The 26,660-nt window shown below is 42.8% G+C and overlaps 1 protein-coding gene across 1 annotated transcript in view; it reads left to right on the top strand.

Moving 5' to 3' along the window:
• The window catches only part of LOC147725940 (vomeronasal type-2 receptor 26-like), a 334,468-nt gene that overhangs the window by 297,358 nt on the left and 10,450 nt on the right, over positions 1 to 26,660 (top strand). Inside the window, exons 4-5 of the mRNA XM_086963397.1 lie at positions 10,862 to 10,871; positions 14,853 to 14,976. Of these exons, the coding sequence (XP_086819523.1) occupies positions 10,862 to 10,871; positions 14,853 to 14,976 (134 nt within the window). The remainder of the gene's footprint in view (positions 1 to 10,861; positions 10,872 to 14,852; positions 14,977 to 26,660) is intronic.

The raw sequence follows: 26,660 nt of genomic DNA, 5'->3' as shown, positions 1-26,660 counted from the left end.
AGACCTGTAAAATGGACAGAAATGCCATCGATTGAAGGGTTTGTCCAACAGAATAAGTCAGCAAAGAAGAAGCTATTAGACGACCTTCTGGTGAGCAAATAACGTTGACATCTACAAAAATTGCCAGGAAGAGAGTCCCCCTGGAAGTAAAATGCAACTGGGCAATGGTTTGTAAAGTGTTCCTGTTAGTCCCAGACCCACGATATGAAGGTATTGTTATTGTAAATGTTTACATATAGAAGGGGAAAGCAAAGGAATATAAGTCAGAACTGGAAACATTCATAGAAGTCAAATTAGCTTTGACGATCGCTTCCAGAGAGATGCACTAATTGTGTTGGGTGATTTTAATCATAAATTAGACCCTGGTCAGATTGACCCATGTTGCAAGGAGTTGCTGTCTTCATATAAGATAAATGATGCCTTCTTTCCTATGGTGCTTTTGTCAGCACAAGATATGGCTCTGGGGAAAATTCTGGGCTTAGTTTGTACAAATGGTAGAATGGAGACTGATCGACCAGCAGATCGCATATTTAAGACAGGCTATCAATTATGCCCAATAGATAATGCGTTTCTGCATGCTTGGAACTTGGAATTAGTCAAGAACTTTGAGGTGGCAAGAGTGGAGGGAAGCAATCGCTACTCATTAAAGATGGAAATATTTGGAGCAAGTGAAAAACAAAGAGATATAGGGGCATATTACCAAGCAATAGCGATAATTATCGCTATTGCTTGGTTAGCGGGAAAAAAATATCGTCGAGCACCGAGGATTTTTACAGCTGAGATACCTTGATATTATCAAGGTTTATCTCAAAAGCGGTAAAAATCCTGCTAAATGCATGAATATCGCTGAAAAATCAGCGATATTCATGCATTATCGTGACAATGCTCTTACCCATGTTATCCACCTTCCATTGGATAACATGGCTAAGAATTGCTTTTAGCAGGCGTTAGCTTTTGGAGATATTCGCGCTTAGCGCGAATATTTCCAAAAGTTGTTAATAGGAGTTAGAGATGTTAGCGACTGTTTTCAGTCGCTAACATCTTGGCACGCCCACTTTGCATGTCATTAGCGATAATTATCGCTGACATGCAAAGTGGGCCCCTAAATGCCCGCTATCGCCTACAAGCTGTCGCTAACTGGTGTTAGCGACAGCTTGGTAATAGGGCGATAATGACCTTGGTAATATGCCCCACAGTTCTCCCTGTAAATATTGATTACCCAAAGCAACTCACCACTCGTATGTTAGAGGAACACATCGAAAAATGAGTCGTCATACAGCACAACGAAACACTAGGAAGTATCCCATAAGAGTGTAGTGGTGTGCCTCACTGGTTAGAGGCAGCAGACCCGGGAGCAGAGGACGGCCTGGGACCAGGGTTCAATACCCGACGCGGCAGGGTTGTGGACCAGGGTCAGCGGACTCGATAATTCTCACCTCTGTGCCTACTCTAACCAGGGATCACACTCGGCAACTCTGGGCATTAGCTTGCCTCATCTCCACAACAGCCCCCCACATACGCCGGGGATGCCTGATTTCACCTTGGAGATACCCAGTAGGAACCATCTCACAGGGAAAGCCAGGACGGGTTCCCCAGCGGTCTATTGCGCAGAGATACTCCTTCGGGAGTCGATTCTAGCACGTTAGAAACCCACAATTAAATTACATTAAATCCCTAACATTTAAGATATTGGATGGTTTGATAATATAAAGAGCCATCTAGTGGAATGCCTAATGGTCAAAATGAAAATAAATAGTTTAGGTGACGGTAGGGAAAATAGAAACCAGAGCAAAGAGAATTATGGTTTGATAATAAACTAAAAGCAAGTATAAGGAAAGGGGAAAGAAGACTTAGGGGAAAGCAACATGTAGAGACACTCTGCAACCTCCAGAAATAAAGGAAAATATATAAAATGACTATCAGAAACAAAAAAGAACATATAAAGAGAGTTGTTGGGTAAAAGTATTGGCAGCAATAGAATCCAAAGATATAGAAGGATTTTGGAAGTTGGTTAAAGGAAATTCTGCCAAAATACAGGGGTCTTTGAATTGTGTAGTACCAGAAGACGAATGGGTAAGGTACCTGAGGGAAATGCATGGAAAATGTGCCAAAACAGAGAGGCTGAGAGTTACAATCTGGCCAGGTGTGAAGGAGGATATGAAGGATGCCTTTAGAACTAGTGATGTTAAAAGAAATTATAGCTAATCTATCCCTGACTCGAGCCACAGGCCCAAACAATCTCCCAGCAGTGATTATGAAAACCATGCCAGAGTGGCGGGCAGATTTCTTTTTGAAGATTTTCCTTGGTATACTTAACTCAGGTTATACACCTAAAAATTGGAGCAGAGCAATTATAAGACCTATACACAAACAAGGAGATATAAAAGCCCTGAAGAACTGTAGATTAATCAACCTACTGGATATGGGAGAAAAGGTATTTGCAAAAATAATTTTAAAAAGGCTCAAGGACTGGGCAGAAGTGCCCAAGGAACAGTTTTTTTTTAATGAGGGTCATTCTACCATCAATCACTGTTTTGCGGACTGGTCCATTGGGCGGAACTCTATGGAGCAAAGGTGCAGTTTGTTCTGCTGCTTCATAGACTTTCGTGCAGCATTTGATTTAGTGGACCGTAAGAAGCTGTGGGAGATGTTGATTAGATACAACATCCCTAAATATCCCTTGTTAATAATCCAAGTGAAACATACCCGTAATTGGGTGAAGGTAATTCTGGATATAGAGAGTCAAGTCAAGTCAAGTCAAGTCAAAGAATTTATATAGCGCACTACATACCCAGAGGGTCTCAAGGCGCTTAGGGAGGGGAAGAGGATTACTTGTCAAATATCCACGTTTTAAGTTGCTTTCTGAATGCTAGGTGGTTCTGGGTAAGGCGAAGGTAAGTGGGGAGTGAGTTCCATGTTTTAGAAGCCAGGTATGAGAAGGATCTGCCTCCCATGGTTGTCTTGTTGATGCGAGGTACAGTGGCGAGGGCTTGGCTGGAAGAACGTAGTTGGCGGGAGGGGGTGTAGAAGGACAGTCGTGAGTTGAGGCATTCTGGTCCGATGTCGTAGAGTGATTTGTGTGCGTGGGTTAGCAGTCGGAAAGTGATCCTCCTATTGACGGGTAGCCAGTGGAGGTCTTTCAGGTGACCAAAGATGTGTTCGTTACGCGGGATGTCTAATATGATCCTGGCTGAGGCGTTTTGGATTCGTTGGAGTTTCTTCTGGAGTTTAGCGGTAGTACCTGCGTAGAGGGTGTTTCCGTAGTCCAGTCGGCTCGTGACCAGAGCATGGGTGACTGTTTTTCTGGTTTCGGTGGGGATCCAGCTAAATGTTTTTTTGAGCATGCGAAGAATGTTGAAGCAGGATGAGGATACGGCGCTGACTTGTCTGTTCATTGAAAGTGAAGAATCCAGGATAACGCCTAGGTTCCGTGCGTGGTCTGTCGGGATGGGTGCTTTTCCAAGGGCTTCCGGCCACCAAGAGTCGTCCCATGCAGAGGGGGATGTACCTAAGATGAGGACTTCTGTTTTATCTGAGTTCAGTTTCAGACGGCTGTGTTTCATCCATTCGGCAACTTCTTTCATTCCTTCGTGTAGGTTAGTTTTGGCGGTGCTGGGGTCATTGGTGAGAGATAGGATCAGTTGAGTGTCATCCGCGTAAGAGATGATGTTGAGGTTGTGTTGGCGTGCGATGGCCGCGAGGGGGCTCATGTATACGTTGAAGAGGGTGGGACTGAGTGAGGATCCTTGTGGTACGCCACAGATGACTTCAGTGGCCTCGGACTTGAATGGTGGAAGGCGGACTCTCTGGGTTCTTCCGGTGAGGAACGAGGTGATCCATTCAAGTGCTTTTCCTTGTATTCCGATGTTTCTGAGGCGTTGTAAGAGGGTGCTGTGGCAGACTGTGTCGAAGGCTGCAGAGAGGTCGAGGAGGATGAGGGCGACTGTGTCTCCATTGTCCAGTAGAGTTCGAATGTCGTCTGTTGCTGCGATGAGGGCGGTCTCAGTGCTGTGTTTTGCTCGGAAGCCAGATTGTGAGGAGTCGAGGGATTTGTTGGCTTCGAGGAAAGCGGCGAGCTGGTTGTTGACAGCTTTTTCGATGACTTTGGCCGGGAAAGGAAGGAGTGATATTGGGCGGTAATTTTTGAGTTCGGTGGGGTCCGCTGTGGGTTTTTTCAGAAGGGCGGTGAGTTCAGCGTGTTTCCAGCTTTCCGGGAAGGTGGCGGAGTTGAAGGAGCAGTTGATGACGTCTCGGAGGTGCGGTGCTATGACGGAGTCTGCTTTGTTGAAGATGTGGTGAGGACATGGGTCTGTGGGGGATCCTGAGTGGATGGAGTTCATCAGGCGGATGGTGTCCTCAGTGGAGATTGGGTTCCAGTCGTTAAGGGTGTTCAAGGGGGGAGAATGTTCATCATATGGTTGGGTGGGTTGGTCTCCGGGTTGATTGTCGAAGCTGTTGTGGATGTCTGCAATTTTGTTGTGGAAGAATGAGGCTAGGGAGTCGCAGAGGGCTTGAGAGGGGGTGATGTCGTTGGAGTTGGCTGAGGGATTGGTAAATTCCTTGACGATGTTGAAAAGTTCCTTGCTGTTGTGGGCGTTGTTGTCTAGTCGATCCTCGAATGCTGTTTTCTTGGCCTTTCGGATTAGTTGGTGGTGTGAGCGGGTGGCGTTTTTGAAGGCGTCCTTGGTGCTAGTGGTTGGGTCTTTTTTCCAGGCCTTTTCAAGGGAGCGGCAGAGTTTCTTGGACTTCTTAAGATCATCGTTGAACCATGAGGCCTTCTTGCTGCCAGGTTTGCTTTGACGTTTTTTCAGTGGTGCTAAGGTGTCGGCGGTGTTGGATAACCATAGGGTGAAGTTGGCGGTGGCTTGGTCTGGGTTAGAAGAGTGGGCTGGGGTGTTTAGAAGGAGCGATGAGGAGATCTGGTCGATGGTGATTTTGTTCCAGTTTCTTTGCAGAGTTGGTTGGAGGTGGTTGATGTGGTCAGTCCAGAGGAGATCCGTAGTATGGCTGAAGGAGACATGATTGCTGGAGGTGAAGATGGGGTCGAGTGTGTGACCTGCGATGTGGGTGGGGGAAGTGACCAGTTGTTTAAGTCCGAGGTTGGTGAGGTTGTCCAAGAGGGTGGTGGTGTTGCGGTCGTTGTTCTTTTCAAGGTGAAAGTTGAGGTCTCCCAGAAGGATGTAATCTTTGGAGGGGAGCGCGTGTGGAGTGATGAAGTCTGTGATGTCTTCACTGAATTTTGCGCGGGGTCCTGGTGGTCTGTAGAGGAGGGTGCCTCTGAGTGTGGTCTTGGGGTCGATGTGGATCTGGAAGTGAAGGTGTTCAGAGTTGGCGAGGTTGACGTCAGAGCTGGTAGAGATGTGGATTGATTTTTTATGGACGATAGCGATTCCTCCTCCTGTGTGGCTGGTACGGTCCTTGCGTGTGATCTTATAATCTTCAGGGATGGCAATGGTGATGTCTGGGGCGGAGGAAGCGTTCATCCATGTTTCTGTTAGGAAGGCGACGTCTGGAGAGATGGTGTCTAGTAGATTCCATAGGTCAATGGCGTGTTTGTGGACCGATCAGGTGTTGAGAAGGATGCATTGTAGGTGATTGGGGTCGGGAATCTGTGGTGTGGTCGTAGCGGAGATGTTGTCGGAGCCGATGAATTTGCAGGAGTAGCAAGAGAAAGGTCCATGGGTGTGTCCAGGAGCGGCTTGGACGCAGTTGGAGGCGCGACCGGGGTTAAGGGCTAGGAGGGTGGCGGCATCGTAGGTAATGCGAGAGGGCTGGGCAGCGCGAGGGGCAGGGGGTCTGGCGCTGGGCGCGGTCCAGGCGCGGACGGGCGTAGACGGGCTTACCTTTGGCGCACCTTCGGCGCGGCTGGGGCGCGTATGCTGCGCGTGGACGCTGCGCGCGGGAGCTACTGTCATAAGTGGAAGGTGGAGGGGGAGGGGCGAGGGCGGCTCAGCTGGGAGGCGGGGCGGGTTGCACACGACGACAACAACAAACAAAATGGAGGAGGGGGGAGCACAACAGAGCGCTTGGGGAGAACGCGCTAACACAGCAGATTAATTTACAATCAGAAAGCCAAAGCGCATAAAAAGCAAAGCGGCAGCCAGGCAGAGCTGTAGGCAATAATAAGGAGCTGAAATCGACAGAAAGCGCTGCCCAACGATACCAGTAGACGCCAGGGGCACTGGGAGCGACCACTCCGGCCAAAGCGAAGAGCGAGTCACAGCGCTTCTAGGTAGGGAAGCGCTGTTTGTAGTCTGTGGGAGGGCGGCTCAGCTGGGAGGCGGGGCGGGTTGCACACGACGACAACAACAAACAAAATGGAGGAGGGGGGAGCACAACAGAGCGCTTGGGGAGAAGGCGCTAACACAGCAGATTAATTTACAATCAGAAAGCCAAAGCGCATAAAAAGCAAAGCGGCAGCCAGGCAGAGCTGTAGGCAATAATAAGGAGCTGAAATCGACAGAAATCGCTGCCCAACGATACCAGTAGACGCCAGGGGCACTGGGAGCGACCACTCCGGCCAAAGCGAAGAGCGAGTCACAGCGCTTCTAGGTAGGGAAGCGCTGTTTGTAGTCTGTGGGAGGGCGGCTCAGCTGGGAGGCGGGGCGGGTTGCACACGACGACAACAACAAACAAAATGGAGGAGGGGGGAGCACAACAGAGCGCTTGGGGAGAACGCGCTAACACAGCAGATTAATTTACAATCAGAAAGCCAAAGCGCATAAAAAGCAAAGCGGCAGCCAGGCAGAGCCGTAGGCAATAATAAGGAGCTGAAATCGACAGAAAGCGCTGCCCAACGATACCAGTAGACGCCAGGGGCACTGGGAGCGACCACTCCGGCAAAAATACCAATTGGAACTGGATTAAGACAGGGATGAGTTTTGCCCCCCTACTTTTCTCCTTATTCATAGCAGATTTACCGTGAGTTTTAGGTCAGAGGGCGTCCGATGCAGCAGTGATTGTGTGTAGGACAGCCGCCGGCCGTCTGATCACATGGCACTGGCAATCCTCTGGTGCAGGCACCAAGGGTATTCCCTCCCCCCAACAATCTCGGGAGCTGAGGAAGAGCTTACCCAGCTCCTGAGGCTGTAGTTTGATCCACACAGATTCCATTACTTTCCACCACAGAAATGTGAGGAAAATTAGTTTTTTAGGACAAATGTTGAGGTTTGCAAGGGATTCTTGGTAACAGAACCTGGTGAGAGCCAGAAAACTCACCCCATCCTGGATTCCCCTGGGTGTCTAGTTTTCAAACATTTATAGGTTTGCTAGGTTTTCCTAGGTACTGACTGAGCTAATGTTCAAAATCTACAGCTGGGCATTTTGCAAAAAAGGGTCAGTTTTCACTGTGAAAATGTGGTGTGTCCACGTTGTGTTTTGGGCCATTTCCTGCCACTGGAACTAGGCCTACCCACACAAGTGAGGTACCATTTTTTTTGGATGACTTTGGTGAATGTGGGGTGAGTGGATGATTGTGGATCCACGCAGATTCCATAACTTCCCACCACAGAAATATGAGGAAAATTTGTTTTTTTGGAAACATTCTTTGGTTTGCAAGGGATTCAGGGAACAGAACCTGGTGAGAGCCAGTGAAGTCACCCTATCCTGGATGTCCCCGAGTGTCTAGTTTTTAAAAATGTATAGGTTTTCTAGGTTTCCCTAGGCGCCGGCAGAGCTAGGGCCCAAAATCTACAGCTAGCCACTTTGCAAAAAAAGGGTCAATTTTCACTGTGAACATGTGGTGTGTCCACGTTATGTTTTGGGCCGTTTCCTGTCACGGGCACTAGGTTTACCCACACAAGTGAGGTAACATTTTTCTCAGAAGACTTGGTGGTAGCAGGGTTGGTGGAATTTTGTGGATCCACGCAGATTTCAGAACTTTCCACCACAGAAATGTGAGGAAAATATTATTTTTTGACAAATCTTTAGGTTTGCAAGGGATTCTGGGTAACAGAACCTGGTGAAAGCCAAACGAGTCACCCCATCCTAGGTTCCCCTGGGTGTCTAGTTTTCAAAAAAGTATAGGTTTGCTAGGTTTCCCTAGGTGCCAGTAGAGCTAGGGTTCAAAACTACAGCTAGGCACTTTGCAAAAAAAAGGGTCTGCTTTCACTGTGAAAATGTGGTGTGTCCAACTTGCGTTTTGGGCTGTTTCCTGTCACGGGCACTAGGCCTCCCCACACAAGTGAGGTACCAATTTTCTCGGAAGACGTTGGTGAACGAGGGGTTTGTAGAAATTTGTGGATCCACATAGATTCCAGAACTTTCCACCACAGAAATGTGAGGAAAATGTGTTTCTTTTTGACAAAGTTTTAGGTTTGCAAGGGGTTCTGGGTAATAGAACGTGATGAGAGCCAGTCAAGTCACCCCATACTGGATTACCCTGGGTGTCAATTTTTTAAAAATGTATAGGTTTGCTAGGCTTCCCTAGGTTACGGCAGTGCTAGGGTTCAGAATCTACAGCTAGGCACTTTGCAAAAAAAGGGTCTGTTTCACAGAGAAATTGTGGTGTGTCCACTTTGCGTTTTAGGCCGTTTCCTGTTGCAGCACTAGGCATACCCACACAAGTGAGGTACCATTTTTCTTGTAAGAGTTAGGGACATGCGGGAAGGGTGGAATTTTGAGGATCCATGCAGATTCCAGAACTTTCCACCCCAGAAGTTAGAGGAAAACGTGTTTTGTATATCAATATTTAGGTTTCTAATTGAACCTGGTGAGAGCCAGACAAGTCACCCCATCCTGGATTTCCCTGGGTGTCTAGTTTTTAAAAATATATTTGTTTGTTAGGTTTCCCTTGATGCCGTATAAATGTATAGCTTTCAAGGATCCATTATTTTCTAAAAGTACCCAAATAAGTCTCTACTATACTAAGTCCAAAGTTCCCTGACTGACAATACGGCTATTGCTCAATGCTTGCATCAACAGCAGACAATGCAATCCTACTTAGTGTATGCCACACTAAGACAAGCCCTTGGCTTATCTCTGGATCTTAGGCCTCTTCCAACCTGCTAACAAATTCCTTTGAGGTCAAAACCGGTACAACCACTACATGTAACAAAAAGTACGAAAGATTAATAAACAATAGTCCTTATTTTAAGCAAGTGCCAATATAATCACAGCGGAAAGGGGGTTTGGGCTAACTAAGGCAGACTGTGTTATATTTATACCATGCGCTGACACAGTCATAAAAATCTCTATTTTATAAGACCGAATTTTGGCCCATATCAGCATCCGGTCCTCTGACGGATCGGAGAGTTGACCGGGATTTAACAAAATATTTAAATGAATATCCCCTCATGAGGACCTAGAACAAAAAGATTTCTTAAAACCACACTATATACAAAAAAATATATATATATGTGTGTGTGTGTCATTATTTACAATAATCATAATGACAGACTCAGTTTCTCTATTACTTTGCTTTTATCTATTTTCTTTGAAAGCATATGGAATGGTCAAACAAAGGTACAGTATCAAATTAGAACCTTCGCTCAAGAGAACACAAATTCAATAATTAGCAATAACATCTCAATTAAGGAGCGTGAGTTGAGTGGATAGTGTAAGAGACAAAAGACCATTTTTTATAAGATCAATGCAAATACAGAATTTCATACAAACCTAAGAAAACTATAGCACAGTGTGTTAATAGCTGGAAATGCTAACCTTCCGGCCGGAAGGGAAAGCTGGAGCAATCCTCACAAAATAAAGCGCTGCGAGGCCTACGGGTAGCATATGCGCTCTACAAATGTAATTTTTCATTTCATTTCATTTCATTATTGATTTCATACCCATTTCTACCAATAACTGGAAGAAGATTGAAAGCACAGAAAATAGCAAAAATAGGCTATATCCCAGTATAATGCTAAAAATGTGAAAAAATGTAGGTTTTCTGACAAAAATCAGCCATTCCCTAAAAACTGGGAAAATGGTGATTTCAGCCCCACAAATCCTTTGTTGATACCGTTTGCAGGGAAAAAAAACAGACACTTTCATTTGCAGCACTATTTTCCCATTTTTCCCCCAAAAAATTAAGTTTAGCTGGATTCTGCTTATTTATGGGTTACCTCGAGGGGAATCTACAAACCTTCTGTACTTTTAGAATCCCAATGATGTTGGAAGAAAAGGATGTAAATTTGGTGTGGACACCTTATGTGGTAAAAAAGTTACAGGAACCTAAGCGCAAACTACCTCAAATAGCCATAAAAGGCTTAGCACGGGGGGAGGGGAAGGCCTAGCAGCGAAGGGGTTAAAAAACTTGTAGTAAACATGGAAAAGACAAAGGTTTAGTTGGGCGTAGGTTCCACAAAGTTGGAAAAAAGAAAATAATATATTCATCTACATGCACAGAGTAAGGGCTTTTGCATCTGTTAGTGGTCTGGAAAAAATTAACAGAGGCTATGGTTAAATGTCTGACAGACCATTTTTAAAAGCTTACACAACCAAGATACCAGCGCCGTTTCAATATGGAGCAGAATTGTTTTATTAGAGTGGTAAAAATAGGTGGGGTTACGTAGAAGGGAAATTTTTGAAAAAGGTATAATCATTGCCCAGGTGTTCAATGGTTCAAGCAGTAAGACTGGAAACCAGAATGATATAATCGGATATAATGCCGTGTATGGAACTATTAAAATTATGGCAGCGCCTGGGCTGTGGGGAAGAGTACAAAATATCACAGTGGTGTAGAAATGAGATACTGCAGAATAGCTGAAGTGGGCAAAAGGTACAAGGAAAGCCATAACTAAAGCTTGTAGAGTCATGAGGAGCAACTTGTGGCCACTGAAGTCAAAGTTCTAGGTAGATATGAGGGAACTTAGGGCCCATAGTGAGAAATCTCTTGAGATCTTGATCAACGATATCTCCTGAGGAAAGAATCTGTACGCTTCATGGCTAATTCATGACAAAATGAACAACATTTCCCACATATTGATGTACTCCTCTATTGTCAGAATGAGGATTAACCCCTGGTATGCCAACAAAGGTGTAAAAAGAGCTATGATTGAATCCAAAGGGAAATGCACTTGTAATTTCGGCACCACATGTGACATATTACACATTTTATTGGACTGCTGATAAGTCTTAGATATAAGGAAAATATTTTTATGTCCAATTTTTAAAAAGTGCGGTATTAAAAATCGGTCACAAGTGGTAGATATTATAATTGAAATGTATAATTTAAAGTTAATTCAAAAAGTAGAAAACAATCCTTAAAGGTGAATATAATCAAAATCTTTCTCATAGATATTTATTTGATACATGGTTTTTTAAATAGAAAGGTGGAATTAATAAATCATTTTATATGTATGAATTTTATGGTAGATTTTATTAAGATATATTTTCAATGAGATTGTATTTAAGGAGATTATAGGTTATTAAGGACTAATTGGTCCAAATAAACCTTTGTTTGAACTGAACTGAATTACTCCTTTTCCAGGACAACAAAAAGCACATTTCATCAGTAATTAAAAAAGATTTAAAAAATGTAACTGCTATATTCTATTTGGCAGGTGTAATTCAATCTTTAGGATACCGTTCAAAATAAAGTAGCATACTTTTAAATTAGTTTACTGTGAACTAGTTTTAGCCAGTGGTGTATTCAATTGTACATCATTCTTTAAAAACACAAATGTAAGAACTATGGTCTGATGTATGTACAAAATCAGTATGTTATTTTGCAAGCAATCAAAGTCACAGTACAATAAAAAAATAAAAAATATATAAAAAGTATCACAGAAGGTCAAAATAAATGTGCTTAGGTAAATCTTATTAGGCAATTCTCAATTTGTGAGTCTCAGTAAATAGCTACAAAGGGATGGTGTCCTAAAAGTGATAGCAGGCCACCAATTTCTGTCACTGTATTTTTAGGTTTCGCCTGCAAGGTGCTTGCTCTGTTAGGGTGACTAAGCATCCCAGGTTTTGCCGGGACAGTCCAGTTTTTCCCGCCAGCGCTGGAGCGCTGTCATTCTGTGCGCTGGGATGACATGAAATTGTGGTCCTTCTTTTTTTGCGAAATGTCCCGGTTTTTGGCTTTGAAATTCTGGTCACCCTATGCACTGTCCTTGTGAAATCTATTGTTTTTAATGCATATTAAAAGGGACTTACATGCCACCTTCACTTCTTATAGGTCGATGTGCTTGCCAGTTTGATTTCCTCCGTTTCTATTGGTTTTTGCCTGTTGTATCTCCTGTGTTTCTTTTATCAGTTTCCTGTGGCCTATCCACTTTGGTTGTTGAAACTTTTTTTTTTCTTTTGGTTAAGTCTGCATACCATTTACATGGTGCAACAGCGCCCTTTGATCATTATCACAATCCTTGAGTACCATGATGGGCAGTGCGCTGCCTGACATTCCAAAGCTCTGGCACTTCCATCTTCTCTGTGCAACCCAGCTGGATGGCACTCGAGGGGCTTTTCATCTGCATAACATACCACCACCAGCGGCGCTTTGCACAAGGACTGGATACAGTACTCCCCATTAAAATCCCCCATTCCTGGCATGACTTTCAAATCACACGCAGCACCTTTGGCACAAGGGGCCTAATTTATGAGAAATGACGCATCGCTACGTGAAAGCAGCGATGTGTCACTTCTCAGTGCGCACTTCTTTGCGACATACCTGATGCGTCATATTTAATGTATGACGCCTCATGTCGCAAGAAGTTACAGATACGTCAGTATTTCTGACGTAACTGTAAGCGCAAAAGTGACGCATTGCTGGAGTGTGTCACAAAAGTGATTCAACTCCAGAAATGCGTCCTTTCACATGGGGCAAGCCCCATGTGAAAGGTCCTGCGTCAGTCTTACGCCTGCTGTGAGGCAGGCACAAGATTTTGACAACCAGCGTCCTAGAAGTTATATCTCATAGATTTCACTGCGTCACTTCTACGACCCTTTCTTGTGTCAATACGCCCCCCTTGCATACATTATACATGGCGCAGGTATAATGTGGAGCAGGGGTTTACAAAGTGACGCCTCTACCTGCATGCGTCACTTTGTAAATATGGCGCAACAAGGCGCATTTTTTATGCCTCTGGTGCGTCACGAAAAGTGACGCACCGGCGGTGTAAAAGTGACGCACGGCCTCAAAAATGAGGCCCAATGTGAGGCTTTCAATCCAAGAAAACCTGATCTAATATGGAACACTTCTTGTGAGCATACCCCAAAGCCACATCTTGGCTAAAATATTTAACTTCAGTTACTCACAATGCTGTCCATTTCTGGGTGCTCCTGTCCATACTTTTATATATATATATTTAAAAAAGTTATTGTTCTGTGTCATTCCCCATTATACACCACTAAGGTGCATTTTACGTGAAAAAATGAAAAAATGTGCACAGGTATGGAGGTGCCTCACAGTAACATCACCTAGGGAGCTACTGATTGGTTCTCACCAGTGTGCTCCGGTTCTCATCATTGGCAACTCTAACCCATATACAAATATTGTGAAACAAGTTTCAAAATTACTTAGGGGTGTGAAAAAGGTAAAAACCCTCACTTGGAGAAATCTCCGTATGCAGTCCTATTCTGACCTCTTATTTAGAGAAGCAAAATTACCACTGACTTTCGCTTCTCCTGACTAAAAGCGAGCTAAACGACCACTGGCAACACCAATACTTTAATCACTGCCGTGCGTTTTCTCAATTTAAAAACAAGACCACTGACGTAAACCATCAAGTTTCATGGAAGGCCAACATGTTTCATTGCCATTCACAGTATTGGTAATTTCTTCAGGGCTAGGGGTTAGTCCTCGCCACACTGTTAATTCAATTATTTACCTGGGAAAATATGACACAGACAACAAGTAACACAAAGTTAGTACAGGACATGATTCAAACCATTACACGTGCTACGTGTTAATTAAAAAATGCCTGCTTGTACATGTTACGCTCTCATGAGGCTCTCTACAAATGTGATTTCCTGTTCCCTTCACAAAAGCATGCTTCCAAGCATCCAATGGGAAATGCAGATTCTCTGTACATGCAATTATGCTCCCTCCTCTTTTGCTGGCCAAGCTCACTCTTGTTGACTCCTAATCAGCAGTTTTTCAGATAGGGAACACAGGTTCTACATATACTCTGATTCGTACTAATAACACATCTAGAGCATCATTTCTTACCTGTTGTCTGGAGAGAGACCAGACAGTGGCTCTGTGTTGTATGATAAGTTCAGACCAGAAATTGACCCAATGCTCACCCAGACAGATGTCTGCAGTTAAACCTAAGAAAAGAGACCTAAGTAGGCCCAACCTGATCTGGGTCCCTCTTGCTCCTGTCTGGAGGAGGCCTGGCAGTTTGGGCAGGATGGCTCCTCTCAGAGTCAGTCCTGCCTGATTTGCATATGTCTGGTCTCTGTCTAGAGCAGTATCAGGGTGTGAAAAGAAGGACTGGAATCTGGCCCACTGTGATTGCTAGTGGCTAAGATGAATTCAAACATGTATTTGAACATCCTATTCTTTGTTACCTTTCCCCCCTAGGAGTGGATTTATTTCAGGCCTTAAAGTGATAACTAGTTAATGCATGTTTATAGCTATTATTTCAACCTTATATTGTATTTGAGAAATGTTTGTCTTTTATTTGGATTGCAATGTATCCCACCTACTGTCTGGTGTTGTTCGTATTTTGCCCGGTTTGCATTCTGATGATTGCTCTTTGTACCCCAAGCACCTCTAATGGAGCTAAGCCTTGCATTCATCCTATGCTAAGTAATAGGAAGACATGGATAAATCACCCCAAAGGAGGAGCAAAAGCACCTCAAAGAGAGTCTTGAACTACCATTTGTGTCTCTTCTGAATAGTGTCAGATGTTACAGTTCTATTCTCACTCCTTAAAACTGATCTCTCCTCATCATTTCTTGTTCCACAGATGCCCTCCTCTGTCTGTAGTGAGAGCTGCCTCCCTGGGTCCCGGAAGGCTCACATTGAAGGAAAGCCCACCTGCTGCTTTGACTGTGTGCCATGTGCAGAGGGAGAGTTTTCAAACTCCTCTGGTGAGTGAAGTCTTTACAACTGAGTATTTGTAGGGCATTAACAGGAACGAGTGCTTTGTATATGCTTTGTAGACAAGAAGTCATTTTTAATAAGACATGTGAAGAATCCCGACAGGGAAGGAACGAGGTAAACAGGTGTGGTAATATTTAAGATGATTTATTCAGGATACAAGATAGCATGAATAGGAGCCCACGCCAACCGCCGCACTGGAGCACTCGGAATCTCCTACACCGAAGGTTCCGAGTTCCAGAGACACGCAGCAGACACGAGCACCCACACGAGGATACCACACATCCTCCTTCCTTGAAAAAGAATAATACAATCAATAAGAATAAATAAATAAAATTCAACAAATAAAGGATACTCATTACATTTTGATGACACAGAGTTATTTACCAACTTTGTAATCTTTGAACCAAGAAGGAGGCTTTCTTAGTCGAGAATTATACTTGTTGACAGGAGTAACGGGGACTGACAGGGGCATAGGAACAGATGTAGAGGAATGCCCAGAATGAGGGAAAGGGAGAAATGCCGAGCCTGTTATGGGGAAGAGCACCGCTAGAAGGAGAAGACCTATCATTTAGACAAAGAACCTTAACAACCTTGGAAAGACTCCATACATTTCCGTCCGACAACTCCACCACCTGTCTGCCTACTCTAACAACAAGCATGGGATCTGAGAAGCGCGACTCCCCAGACCTGACAAAACCAGACTTCCTCACACGTACCCAATCACCAACCTTGCACGTGCCTCCGACAGCAGCACCGACCAAAGAAGAATCACGTTTCTTGCACTTACCATTAATGAGATCCCTCATCCACAGTTGGCTCATGTTACAAACACCCTTTCTCCCCCGCATTTTTTCAAAGGGAGACAAATCACCTTCAAATCTAGGAGTGTTTCTATAACTCCTTAAAATTTCTTAACAGCATCATAGCAATTCTCACCGTTGCACACAGCCAGTTGTAAAGCTTCCTTAAGAACCCTGATCCACCTTTCTACCATGCCATTACCTTGAGGATAATATACAGAAGAACGTTTGTGCGATATCCCATGCTTGCAACAAAATGACTTCATCTCAACAGAGGTAAATTGTGTACCATTATCGGATAAGATAGAAGCAGGGAAGCCTTCTTTCTCAAAAATAGAATTTAAAAACTCGATGATAACTCTAGTTGACACATGAGGGACAAATTTTACCTCAGGCCAATTTGAAAATTGATCTATTAAAACAATTGCATAAACAGGACTACGACCAAAACTCATTGGACCGGCAATGTCCAGAGAGACGCACTCCCAGGGTCTGGAAGGCCTGGTAACAGAGTCACGTAGGTATTTCACAACTTTTTGAGACTTGTCACTTACACAACACTCTACACAAGATCTTACCTTTCTTTCAACAAATCTGTCAACGCCAGGCCACCAAAATTCACTTTTTATTCTCCTCTTCATGCTGGACATGCCAGGGTGGCCTTCATGAGCCATATCCAAAACTGTTTCTCTTAAAGCTTGGGGAACAACTAAGAGTAAACCTCTCAACAAAATATCACCTTGAATTGACAACTCTTGCGCAACATGGAAATAAGGCAAAACACCTTGAGACAAATTTGTTTTGGGAGGCCAACCATTTTTAACAAAGGACAAAACATCTAAATAATCAAGATCATCACCACAAGCAACTCTCCACTCGTCCTCCTTGATACATCCACTGGACACCTCACAAATTGATACAACCTTATCTGGATCATCATCTGGAGCAACATGATTATCATCTTCCACAGGCAACCTTGAGAGAAAGTCAGCTAAAACATTTTTCGCACCAGGAATGTATTCAACTAAAAAGTGAAAATCTTGCAATTTATATTGCCATCTCGCAATTCTGGAAGTAGCTTTGCCACAACCTTTAGTCGTGAAAAGATCTACAAGGGGAAGATGATCAGACCGTACAACAAAATTCGTGCCGTACACGTACTTGCGAAAATATTCAATGCCCCACCAGCAAGCCAAGGTTTCTTTTTCTAAAGTGGAATACTTTACTTCAGCACCACGTAACGGTCTTGATGCAAAAGCAATGGTAACAAAGCCAATTCTCTGCTTTTGCATCAACACCGCACCAATGCCGACATTGCTTGCGTCAGTGACAATGAACGATTTACAATTGGTGTCAAAGGGAGATAAAGCAGGAGCAGAAATAATGCATTTTTTTACAAATTCAAATTGATTTTTACAATTGGCATCCCATACAAATTGTTGTTGATTTTTCATCAAATTTCTTAAATGAGAAGTTTTGTCAGCAAAAGAAGGGATGAATTTGGCATAATATTTGGCTAGTCCTAAAAAGGACCTGAGCTGATCTTTGTTGGTAAGTTCAGGTGCATTTTCAATAGCTTTGACTAAACTCATCTTGGGAGAAATGCCCTTTTTACTAATGGAGTGCCCTAAGTAATCCACAGAATCCCTGCCAAATTTACACTTTTCTTTGGTAAGGGTAAGACCATTGTCTTGCAAAATTGACAAAACTTTAAACAGGATTTCAAAATGCTCACAATCATCCTTACCAAAAACTAAAATGTTGTCTTGAAAGTATAGAACATTAGATACATTTTTGAATAGATTATGCATGACACGCTGGAACACAGAGGAAGCAGACACTAAACCAAAAGGCATCCTTTTATACCTGTACGCTCCTTCAGTGGTTATAAAAGACGTAAGATGTTTACTATCATCGTGGAGGGCTATCTGATGATATGCGTTAGATAAATCCAACGTAGTGAAAACAGATGCATTTTTAAGTTTAGAGAACATCTCTCCAATGTTTGGAAGAGGATGTCTATCAACCCAAACATTAGAATTTAGGTCACGCATATCAACACAAAGACGGATCTTCCCATTCGGTTTGTGGGCTACGACCACAGGCGAAAGCCACTCAGAAGATTCAATCTCTTCGATTACATCAAGGTGACACAATCTCTGAAGTTCTTTTTTAACAGATTCTCTTAAGGATAAGGGAATGTTGCACACTTTATGTACTTTGGGAATTGCATTATGCGTTAAAATGATCTTATGCTTAAAACTTTTTAGCAAACCAAAGTTACAAGAAAAAACTTGAGGAAAAAGTGTTTCCCATTTGTTACCGGAAGGCACATCAATGGAATTGACAAAATCAGAATACCCTAAAACTTGATCAGGATGGTTTGGATCAAGCTTAATCATCAATTCTCTTTGTTGTGGCCATCCCAACAAACATGAACCATCTTTGGCCACATAAACTTTAGATGAAATGGATTTGCCCTTAAACGATAGAGTAGAGCAAAAATACCTAAGCACCTCAATCGTTTTATTTACCATAACCCAGCAATCTAATGTCAGAAGGAAACAAGGAGGACACATCAGGAAATTCTTTCATCATAACATCGTCACCAATTAAAGTGTGTTTTGCACCGGAGTCTGCCATGACTTTTATAAATTTGGAACCAATCTGTAGCATACAGAAAGGTGAATCTTTTTTTTCTTCTCCAATTTTATATACAGCACAAATGTCATCATAGTCATCATTATCACTGTCCACAGCTTGGACATCCGAGTATCTGGTGCGTCTGGGATCTGACGAAAAGCTTTTAGGTTTGTTGCGATTTTTGCACCTTCTTGCAAGATGGCCTCTAGATTTGCAATAGTTGCAGAACTGTCCGATTGCAGGACATCTTTTATCAGTTGCAACATGGCCAGGAAAACCACGCTTGAAGCACACTACTTCTTTCCTAAAACCTCGATTCATAGAAGAAGAAAACGTCGGTTTATTGGAAACAGATTCTGCTTGTTTCTTTCTGACGGCTTGAACTTCCGAAACGTTGGATCTTTCAATAGAAGATTCTTTTGGCTTCTTATCGGACAACTCTTTGATGCCTAATTTCATATCTTCAAAACGATGTGCAATGTCAAGAGCTTTGGAGAGAGATAAATCTTTTGCATCAAGTAATTTTTCTTGAAGTTTCACATCTGAAACATTATGTACTAGTTGGTCTCTCACCATCTGGTTGTGGAATTGTTGGTAATTGCATTTGGCTGCAAGAATCCTTAAGTCTTTCACAAAAGAATCGATAGGTTCAATGGGCAGTTGTTGTCTACTAAGAAACTTATGACGTGCCACAACTTCATTAACTTTTTTGATAAATTGTTTGTCAAGCTGCATGATGGCGTTTTCATAGACATCAGTTTCTTCTTCGGAAGAATTGTCTATAGCTAGAGGGGGAAGGTGAGAAAGAACTTGTCTGCCTTTTGCGCCAAGCGAATGTTTAATGATGGCGAGTTTACGTTTATCTGTATAATTCTCACCACCAATAGCCTCTAGATACGCTTCAAAGCCTTCACGCCATTGTTTCCATTCTAAAGGTGGTTTGCCAGGACTTGCCAAAAATGGAGGAGGAGCGTTGAAACTTTCCATAATGATTAAATAAACAGAAGAGAGGAAAAAAAAAATAATAAACTAAATGGTGATAATGCACTTTGGTAGAATATCTATCTTTCCAGAGAGTATAGTGATGTCATAAACAATTGTGGCTCCAAATAATTCTAAAGTTCCAGTAAAGTCATTTCTTTAATATTCTATTGAGAGAATATTGCTTATTGTGATGTAGACACAGCCTTTAACAAGTAGACAAGAAATCCTGGTGAAATTGCCCTTTGTGACGTCATAAAGGCTATTTGACGAGAGACGCTTTGTAGAGCTTTAATCGGTAATCCGGCAGCTCCGGTATGCGCATGCGTTGAATTTGCTCGCGCGCACTATTTAGAATATTGAGCGCGGGTCTGTGCGCATGCGTCAACTCGCGCGGAAAGGAAATGAATGCACCTTTGGTCAAAACGGAGAAAAAAGAATCAAAGTCTCACTGTTGGACTTTGAGGTGCGGGATTTTCAGGAACACAGAGGGCAGCCAATAACACAGCGTCCGAAAAGTTCGTGAAGCGAATTCAACAACTAATTCCCGCAACGGTAATCTTGATCCGGAGGTCCCTGGGCTGAAGGCTCCTGTATCGTGTGGATACACTTCTCCGTCGTCGCCAGTGAAGAATCCCGACAGGGAAGGAACGAGGTAAACAGGTGTGGTAATATTTAAGATGATTTATTCAGGATACAAGATAGCATGAATAGGAGCCCACACCAACCGCCGCACTGGAGCACTCGGAATCTCCTACACCAAAGGTTCCGAGTTCCAGAGACACGCAGCAGACACCAGCACCCACACGAGGATACCACAACATGCCACTCAAACACTCATGTTTTCTGCCTAGCTCGTGAAGGGCTTGTGTGAGCCCTCTGTGCTAGAGAATAATGAATAATGCTACTAGAACTCAATGGTTCTCAATATAATGTTATAACTTGTTCTGTCCTAAATAGACAACAGATGGCCCCCTGTTTTTATTGTACATAAGAACAGCATTGAATCTTAGCAAAGTAGCCTGCATAGACGCTGGGGGTAATATTTATGGGAAAGTCGCGTAGCACACCACACCACCTTGCTGCACTGCATGACTGGAATTGCGGTAATGAAAAAAAAAAAAGAAAATGGTGCATGCCTGCCTTTATCCCTGCATTGACTCTGTTATGATTGCCTAGCACCAACTCAGGCACCCTTACACCAGGTGCAAGGGTGTTTGTCTTGTATCCAGGATTATTTTTGTGTTCAGGAAGGGGAATCTTCCTGCACAAACACAATCCTGAGAGTCATTATCCACTATGTATGTCTGCTGCAGAATGCATATTTTTCTTTGACGCCTCCCCTAAGAAGGTGTATCTTTAATGCGCATTCCCAGGTATACAATTTTTAGTAAATTTGGGAATGCATCAAAGAACATGGGAGTTGCATGCGAACAACTACACAACACCCATGGAATGCCTTCCCAGGGCAGAGTAAGGCAACACAGGGCAAATTGCAGATTCAAGAAGCTTCTCAATAATGCACAAAGTGGCCTTCCGAGGCTTCATAAATCAAATGTTTGAGTTGTGTCGCACATGCACCACGTTGTATGGTGCAAGTGTGGTGCAACTGGGCTCATAAATATGGCCTTGAGTTCATATGTTGCTTAAGTGCAGAATTAGGCTTATTCTAGCTACTCAGCACCCGTGAAGTTTGTGAAGTTTTTTTGGCATAAGATCTGCTCTGCAAATGCCTATTGAAAGCAGATAATATGATGGTTGGGTTATGTAGTTTGTGCATCAATTTTCAAAAAAGAGAGTTTCCCAGAAAACCAGAAAGGACTGGGTATCAAAAATATCAAAAAGGATTCCTTTCTGTGTTACTGACTTTCTGTTAGTGACCAATAGGCCTACACACTAATATCGCCTTTTTAGTGCATCAATTAAATATGTTTTGAGAGTACTGCTCCCTATTTGGATGTGGCCACCACTGCCCTTTGCATGGGTTTCAACCATGACATGCTCTGCACTTTGCATGCACAGCTACACACTCTATATATCAATGTTTTGATTTTGATGGAGCCGATGAACAAGCATTGTGTTTCACTGTTATTTGGGTTTACAGTGTTGGAGGGGCTTGGCAGGATTTGAGGAAGAGAGATAAATGGTCTTGTGATAGTAAGAACTATTTAGGAAAATACCAGAGTGGGCAATTGTGCTAATTTATTGTCTAATGACGAGGCCGGTAAATCTAAACTTACACCAGTGTCTTGGAAAATCAGAAAGGAATGCAGTGTTTTAGCCTATTTAAAAAAATGGTGCCACTTATACAGGCAATGCACCTTTCAAACAGCCTGCTAGCATATATTTAGAGGAGACACAAGAAATGATGGATGGAGTGCTGAAACTGTTTAGCCGATCACCCCCAGTCAAGAGACCTGGGTTTAATCCATCTGCTTACTATGTCACTCCAGTTTGGACCAAGACATATGCCAATTAGTCTTGACTTTGCTCCTCATGGGAACAGTCCACACCGAACTGCCAGGCCAGGTCCTCCCTGGACCGTAATAAGCATCCTTTGACCGGTTTCAGATTATCACCCTTCATCAGCCAGGCTAGCTTGAATCCAGTGGCACAGTGAGCAAGGGACCCATGTCTGAGCATACCCTTGTCCACTAAAGGCAAACCCAGCAAACACGACATTATGCTGGATGGAGTACTGAAACATTTCAACCACTCACTCCCAGTCAAGAGCCTATGTTTAGAGGCACAAAAGTCATCTCCTTGTTCATCTCTCATGCCAGAGTCATGCTACTCTGAGTCCAAAGGGAAACACAACAGAATATATGTGGTTGCATTATATGAGACTGAGGTGGAGAGAACGGCCCTTATTTCCAATAAAGGGCCATTCTCCCCCCACAAATATGTGGCTACCTTCAAAGGGTCAGTACAATTTGTTTGGGGGGAAGGGGTCTCAAATGTATCTTGCACTCTAACTCTCATAGAAAACTATACGCAACAAGTTGTAAACTAAATCAAATACTCAACCAAAATCAACTATTAGACGTATGGACATATGGAGGCAGAGAAAATCTACAGTGAAAAAATGTATGTTCTATTATATTGTGCTTGCAGTGCAATCTCGCATTGACTACATCCTGATGTTTAAAGGTGCAATGAACCTGGGTTACACACAATCTGACCTTTCCACTGTGCTAGTATAACTAAGCATTCTGGACACCCATCCTGGTTCTAATGAACATTTCCTTTTGAGTCCTTGTTGGACACAGTATTTCTATCCAACATAGCTATTGCTATCATTTAATACTATGATCATAATATGGTCACTGCTGAAAATTATGGAACTGTGTGGGAGGCATTCAGGTATACATCCAAGGTGTTAGTATTGCTGAACACACTGGTGTAGTATGATCTTAGTCTATCTTAGATGGAAATTGGCCTCTTTGAGTAATTCCATTAGCAGATGAAAAATACTGAATACATGAATTTGCAGACAAAGAGATTAATTATACAGCCAAATATACCTGAGCCAGAACATATGAAGAGACTAAGGGTCCTGGTGAACTCTAGCGCAATCAATGTGCCCTAGGCAGACTGAAGATATAGTAACTTGTGTATAATCCTCCCAGGAGATACCTCTGTACAACTTTTCCCTGATAGCTAAGCACTTTAGCCAGTATTATTTAGAAATATACATCTCCCAAAGTAAATGTTTACTGACACATATTACTCACTACCTTACTGTACTGTAATGTACTGACCATGGCCTGCTTGGAAGAGGAAAAATTATGAACCCATTGACTCATGAACAAATCAATAATCTCATCAGGGAACGGACTAATGGGTATCAAACCAGCACAGAAGGCTTCTCTCCTAACTATTCTAAAGAATACGTAAAAGCAATGTACTCACACATCAAAACACTGTTTCAAAGTGAAGGACGTGACAATTCTAGGGCCACGCAGGTTCTCACCATAACCCCTTCTATGCCTTCCCCAGTGAAGAGTCAGTCAGACAGTAGAGAATTCAAACCAGCTTTATTAGTAAATTTCTGTAGAGAGAGTCCCAGTCAGACCTGCACTCTAAGATGGACGCTGAGAGGGACTGACTTCCCAACAGGTTACAATACGTAAAAAGGACTTCCCAGCCCTCTCAAACCACGCCCACCATGGAAAGTTACTGGCCTGGGCTGAACATGAACAATAGAGCACAGAAAGAGACAAGCTAACACATGCCAGATGGGAACATGTTATCAAAGATACAAAGGACACGGTGCTGGGTTTCAGCATCTCTTAACGTGGGGGCAAAATGAAGTGTGCACATTGGAATGTGCCTTCTTAGCAAGTCAGGCTGCAACCTTGGCCAAGTACAGTAAATATAACATAATATAGTGTTCTGTTTAAGTTCTGGACCTAGCATAAATACAAAATAGACAGTCTGGCCATGATTGCGAAATCCAATATGGAGGTACTTTAGTCAAACAGGCCCTTCTGCTTTATACATGGTCTAATGGACCACAAACACAAACCTCGGCATGTGTAATATAGCCACACACGGCTAACTATAGGTAACAAAATTCATTACATTAGGAGAAAGGACATTTTGAAACCATCATACCCTCCTATTAGCCTGTGTGGTTAACTTACAATCAAAGCATTTATTAGCTATTAGGCAGGGTCTTTCCATTCTAGAATAAAGGAAGGAAATGCATGGTCACTCAAATCATGAAAGGAAAACAAGATAGCATCAGGCATATAATCGTCTGGATGTAAGGCACCCTCCTTTTCAACTGGCCTAGGCATATGTTCTTGGTGTACCATTGTTCTTCAACAGTGTCATAGTCAAAATACATTAAAATACACCAAGTTTCATAATCATGGGGCAGGAAAACTATAAAAGACATATTGACTCAAGAGAGATGAACATCAGCGCTCAACAATCATTCTGTCTCCTTTGAACATCTTCACTTGTACTGTATGTACATCCTTTCCTGAGCAGTTAATGTACTTATGCAGTAAATGCAACAAGCTGGGGATAACGGTCTATTTATCGCACCACATATTATAACTAAGGTTAAGCATTATTCATAGATGAGACGTCAAATACATTTGATTTTTTTTTTTTAAATATTTGTATTTTTAATCAACATCAGAATTACAAATTCATAATATATTGCCAGAAAAACAGAAACAAAACAATAATCTTACAATTCAGAAAGCATTAATATTATTATCATGAGGTTTAAAACAAATAAAGCATTTTTCAAAAACACAAATCGCTTTAGACTGGGAAGAGTGAGTTAAAGAATACAAAAAATTAATCTCAGAAACAAATCAAATACATTTGAATACAAAACAGACTTATCATACTAATTATCAAGGAATGTCCCGGCCTAATACTCACATTCTTTGTAGGACAAGAATGACTAAATGCATTATTGAGAGCTGGAGAGCTAGATCAAAGGTAAACCAATCTGGGTAACTACATTACCACGTTGTGTCCTCCATTGCTCTCCTATGTGGGGGGCCAAAGTAATAATCATAATCACAAAAAAACCACCCTGTACTTTAGGAACTTAGGGATGCACAGAACACTTCTCATGAAGGAAATAGAATGATACAAAAATACAATCAAAACGCTCATTGCCAGGGAAAACACAAAAACAATCTCTTTTTTTTTCTTTTTGGTGACCAGAAGAACCAAACGGGGACTTGGGAATTAGGGCAAGGAGCCACAAAGGGCTGCTCTTCCTCAGGAATGGGAAAACAAAAGGGGTACATTGCTAAAAAAGTACTTGGGGAGTGGAAGCCGCTGTACAACCAGCCAGAGTGGAGTCTTCTCCCTGTGTCAGTCAGAGCCTCACAGGCAGTCTCCTATCAGTCATCACTTCTCCCACGGTGGAGCTGCACAACTTGCAACTCAGAAAAACCATCACGACCCAAAGCCTTTCTCTCAGGATAGAGCAATTACCATCTGGGGCAAATACCCTCAACTATCCTGTCCAGTGCCTCAGGCAGTGCACCAGTATTCGCCACTCTAGTCTAACAGGCACCAGAAGCACTATCCTGCACTCAAGTCCTTCCCTAACTCCTGTACTGCCCTGCTGGCCCACTTTTCTTTCATCCGGCCCGCAGATTGTACCTATCACGCCAGAGCACCTCCTGATCAGCAAACAAAGGTGCAGGCTCACTTTCAGTTGGATTCGGGGGCTTGATGGTCAGGATTCAGTGCGTCCAAGGCAACACTTATTTCAGGGGGGGGTCACCTCTAGCACAGTCTCTTCACTATCTTTGTCAGTCTGCGCCCACCTCAACCAGGTATCAGAAAAAGGAACAAGACTCTCCTTGTCCACAATCCCACTAATTGTATGGCAGTGGCAGGTATACACACTTCTTTCCTTCACTTCAACTCCAAGCAGGTTTTGCTGTGTGTTCCAGGCTATACCTGATGTCCGGGCCCCTCTGGCAATGGTTGTAGGGCAGCAGATATCTATTAGTGAACAAAACGAAGATCTTTAGACAAGGCATACAAATAATCAATCAACAGAAAACGGCTTTAGTCTCGGGACACCCCATATATTAGCAGGACATCCAAGAACCATGTCATCTATCTTCCATCTTGAAAGTAAAAATGCCCTGTACCTATTAGCGAGTATAAATTGAACTTTTAGTGAGCTGGCAAGGGTAAAACTTTAAACCATTTAATTTTCTCTCCCAATCACAAGCAGCCAGGGAAGTCTGTATTGATTTACTAAATTCTGAAGGAAAAAGAAAAACAATACGAGCATACTCTGAATCCTTACATTTGGGTATTCCTATATTATAGTTCGTAACACTTCTTCTACTTGTGAACCTTTCACTACTGCACAGGACTTCAGACACTTCTAGAATTAATGTTCGTACGTAAGAACAACTATATTTTCATTTTGACCATGCTCTCATGTTATAGGTGTAGCAGGAAACCCTAAAACTGTGAAGGTAACAGAGATCTGTATTGTATGCCTAACACTGTGAACTCTGTGAATCCTACCTTTCACGATCTGTGATATGTAACATCAAATAAAGGGAACAAATCTATTCACCCACTCTAATAAGGACTATCAGCTCAATTATGCAGACCAACTGATAAGGGACTCATGATACCTCTGCGACTTTGTGTAGTGTTGAAATAATGGTGTTGCCACCTGGGAATTTTCAAACAAAAGACCACCAACATTTAGTTCCCCTTTAGGGTCAGATAAGGGAAAC

Source organism: Lissotriton vulgaris, chromosome 3_1 (assembly GCF_964263255.1).
Source record: "Lissotriton vulgaris chromosome 3_1, aLisVul1.2, whole genome shotgun sequence".
Classification (NCBI taxonomy): domain Eukaryota; kingdom Metazoa; phylum Chordata; class Amphibia; order Caudata; family Salamandridae; genus Lissotriton; species Lissotriton vulgaris.
This window is presented reverse-complemented; position numbering and strand designations above follow the sequence as displayed.